The 3,684-nt window shown below is 38.6% G+C and overlaps 1 protein-coding gene across 1 annotated transcript in view; it reads left to right on the plus strand.

The window, feature by feature from the left end:
• The first annotated feature begins 1,134 nt into the window (after positions 1–1,134).
• Positions 1,135–3,684, plus strand: part of LOC109969488 (BUB3-interacting and GLEBS motif-containing protein ZNF207-like) — a 7,598-nt gene continuing 5,048 nt past the window's right edge. Inside the window, exons 1-4 of the mRNA XM_020616407.1 lie at positions 1,135–1,380; positions 1,729–1,855; positions 1,936–2,074; positions 2,156–2,576. Coding sequence (XP_020472063.1) covers positions 1,340–1,380; positions 1,729–1,855; positions 1,936–2,074; positions 2,156–2,576 — 728 coding nt within the window. The 5' untranslated portion in view covers positions 1,135–1,339. The remainder of the gene's footprint in view (positions 1,381–1,728; positions 1,856–1,935; positions 2,075–2,155; positions 2,577–3,684) is intronic.

Here is a 3,684-nt window from a genome sequence, read left to right on the forward strand (position 1 = left end):
TGTGTCCGACTATGTATGAATTTCTCATTTCTATTCCGGGGGCAAACGTTCCTCAACTTAGGTTAAACATTTAGGCTCAAAATGTTTTCACGGATCTTCTGATCATAAGAATAATAACAACAAAAAATAAGAGCTTTGTATTACCGTAGAAAAACACGCCATGTAGGACGTCTATTGGAAGTGCGGAATGGCCTGGAGGCAAATATCTAGAAACATTGTGAGAGAAATGTATTCTAAGTTGCTTCCACACATTCTATCCAGCAAAATGCTAACGTTACCCCTACACACTGCAAAGAGCACAATTTGAGCAGTAGTTTTTGACCTCTAGAGGACACGTTGGGGTTGTAATGATTTCAGTTTTAATTTATTTATTATTTATTTGTTTGTGTATTTATTGAACAAAGATGTGTACAACAGCTTAACCACATAAAAGATTTTACAAGTGCAAACCTCAAGTTGAGCAGTAAAGGGAAATAGAAGATAACTAGAGGGAGAAATGGTGGGGTTTAGTAAAAAAAAACCCAGTAACAGTAGATTATTAAGAACAAAGGCCAGACTTTTATCACTGACAAACAAGCCAAACATGACATTTTCCACTGCTGAAGGGTGGAGGCTCTTTCACCTGTAGCCAGCTCTGCAGATCCCTCCAGAAATAATTCACATCGTCACAATAGATAAGCAAAAGATCCAAAATTTCAATATTTTTTTTTCACAGAAATTATGATTTACATCAAAATTAAATTTAATTCCTAAGAATTTGTTGGTTTGTATATCTCATTTAAATTCCTGCTAAATGGAGGCACCGCCATTTGTTTTGATTTAAATTAAGAGTTACAAGAGATATTTAGTCACAGGTACAACGGTCAGCCATATTTACCAAAGAACCCCAGGGCCCCACCCAGAGTACGTCAACACCCTTTATTAATATGTCTTATTCTACAAAAGTTAAGCTACATGGGTAGGGTGCTACAGACATGTTTAATGACTCTGTGCATCATTGTTTTCACCCCCATACATTATTAACTCATTCTCAAGAAGAACAAGGAACCAGAACAATGTAATAAAGAGAGACAGAAAAGTTTTTTTTATATTTAGGGTGTTTTTTTATTCAGTTTTTATCTTTCCCATGACGTTATCCCTCTCTCCCACAGCGTCCATTACAATTACATGCAAATGAAATATTATGAAAATTAGGGGAATGGCGTCATTTAGCGACTTCTAGGACAGCCAATAGCTACTTTCCTTACTGAGGCGTTGGCAACACGTCAGTTAGCAAGCTTTAGCTGTTGTTTTACTGGGTTAGCCGGTGGTGAATTGACAGTAAAAAAAAAACAAAAACATGGGAAGAAAGAAGAAAAAGCAAATGAAACCTTGGTGTTGGTATCCTTTTCCATATCTTCCATTTATTGTAACGATATCTTGCTCTTATTAAGTCTTTGTCTTTGGTTGCCAGCGTTGTCCTCTGGTTACGAAGCTAACGTTAGCCTCTGAAGCGACTGATTTTGAATTTGTTTTCGGGAACTTTACTAAAGTTTAAATTCCAGGTCTGAGGCAAATAATGTTACAATATCTGGATATTAAAAACGGACGACGCTGGTCTGTGATGTGTTGTTGTTACCAGCTATCGATATACTGTATGTTTTGGGTTATTTCTAGCTATAGAATAATATTTCAGCTGTCTGGTTTAATAGCAACTCAGCGTTTACCTAAACCGTAATCAAATGTCAGGTACTGTAACAGAGACTTTGATGACGAAAAGATTCTCATTCAACATCAAAAGGCGAAACATTTCAAGTGCCACATCTGTCATAAAAAGCTGTACACTGGCCCTGGGCTCGCAATCCATTGCATGCAGGTGAGAAAACGCATCACACCACCCTCATAAAACCTGACAAGCAGTTTTTAATTATTAAAATTACATTGCTTCTATCATAGGTACATAAAGAGACAATTGATGGAGTTCCTAATGCAATACCTGGAAGGACAGATATTGAACTGGAGATATATGGCATGGAAGGTATTCCAGAGAAAGATATGGAAGAGAGAAGAAGAGTGCTAGAACAGAAGAACCAAGGTACTGGCACCTTAATGTAACTTCAATGTGTCATCCTGTTATGGTTTGTTTTAGAGACTGATTCTGCTCTTCCTGTTTCAGAGACTCAGAAGAGAAAGCAGAATCAGGATGACTCTGATGAGTATGATGATGACGATGATGATGATGAGCCTGGTCCCTCCTTTCAGCAGCCTGCTGCAGACCAGCCTCAGGCAGGCTATATCACCCCTGTGACCCAGCCTGGCATGGCTCCTCGCTCCGGTACTACAGGTATACCACCAGGCAGTTACTCAGGTGGGAAACAGTTCCTTTACTTGAATTTCCATAAGCCAGCCACTGAGCTAATCCCAGATAACTCTGTACTGGTGTCATGCTGTTTACCAAAGGTGATCACACAGCTGTTCCATTCATATTTATGTACAACATTGGCATTTTCTTCCAGTATGTCATCTAAAGCTGTGCTTTTTTGGTGTGTAAATAATAATAAGCCATTTAAATTTGCAGTTTATTCAGTCACGTATTGAAGTAATTTTAAAATAGGAATATCAAACAATACACCAGCTCTACCATAAATTGTACCTTTACAAAGATAATGATCAGTAGATGTGGGAATCTTAAGAAAACTCACCATTTGATTCAACTCGGAATCAATTCTCGATTTTTAATTCAAAACAAATGGATTCAATAAAAAACATAAAAGCAGAAAAAGGACACTATACTTTGGCTCTTACTCCAGTGTACTCAGTGCCCATTGAGCTGCTAATGAAGCTTAACAGCTTTCAAACTAGAAATAATAAAAGTTTTTTTGGGTGTACTACTCCGTTTGAAAAGAACGGGTAAGGTTCTTTCCTGTGGTCTGAAGCAAACCTTTCAGCACTGGTGCTGGTCTTCCTTTAGTTATTACCTCTTGTTTTGATTGAAAGTACAGCTTTGCGAATTTTCTCAGCTTGGAAATGTAATCTTCCATTTTGATAAGGCGGATTGTAAAGGAAATATAAACAAGCACGAAGAAGATTGTAGGTAGCGCAAGAGTCTGTGGGCTCACAAGCGCCCTCTGCCTTGAGGCCAACTGTTCTCTGAACTCATCATTGAACTCCCATGATGCCCCCCATGCATCATGTCGCTGCCACCAGACCCCTCCCCAATAGCCGACGTAGGTCGCCACACAACATTATCCAGATTATGGCAAGGCAGAGCATATAATCAGAGTGTTTGAAAGCATTTTATTTGCGATATATAGAGGGACAGCGACACACTATTTGCATCGCATACAGTTTGTGAGGATTACACGATCCACCAAGAGGCACAGCAAAGCGCTGCCTCATCACGCATCTCCATGTATTTGAACGGGGCATATGGAAATTCCGCTATTCTTTATTGAAAAACATTTTAATATTGGATTCAAATGGTAAAAGGGTTTATAATGCATACCAGCTGACAAATATTAACATTTATTATATGTTATGATTAACTTTTTTTTTTTCTCTTCAAGGTTGACAGGGGAGGCTCTGCCTCCCCTGCCTGCACGTCACTGGGTGTACATAATGAAGTGGTCGACGAGTGTGCTTTGTTTTGTGGTAACACACTTGAGTCTGTAAAACTATTTATTTTGTAGGAATTCCCCTGATGAT

This window comes from Monopterus albus, unplaced genomic scaffold (assembly GCF_001952655.1).
Source record: "Monopterus albus unplaced genomic scaffold, M_albus_1.0 scaffold174.1, whole genome shotgun sequence".
In the NCBI taxonomy this organism is placed as follows: Eukaryota; Metazoa; Chordata; class Actinopteri; order Synbranchiformes; family Synbranchidae; genus Monopterus; species Monopterus albus.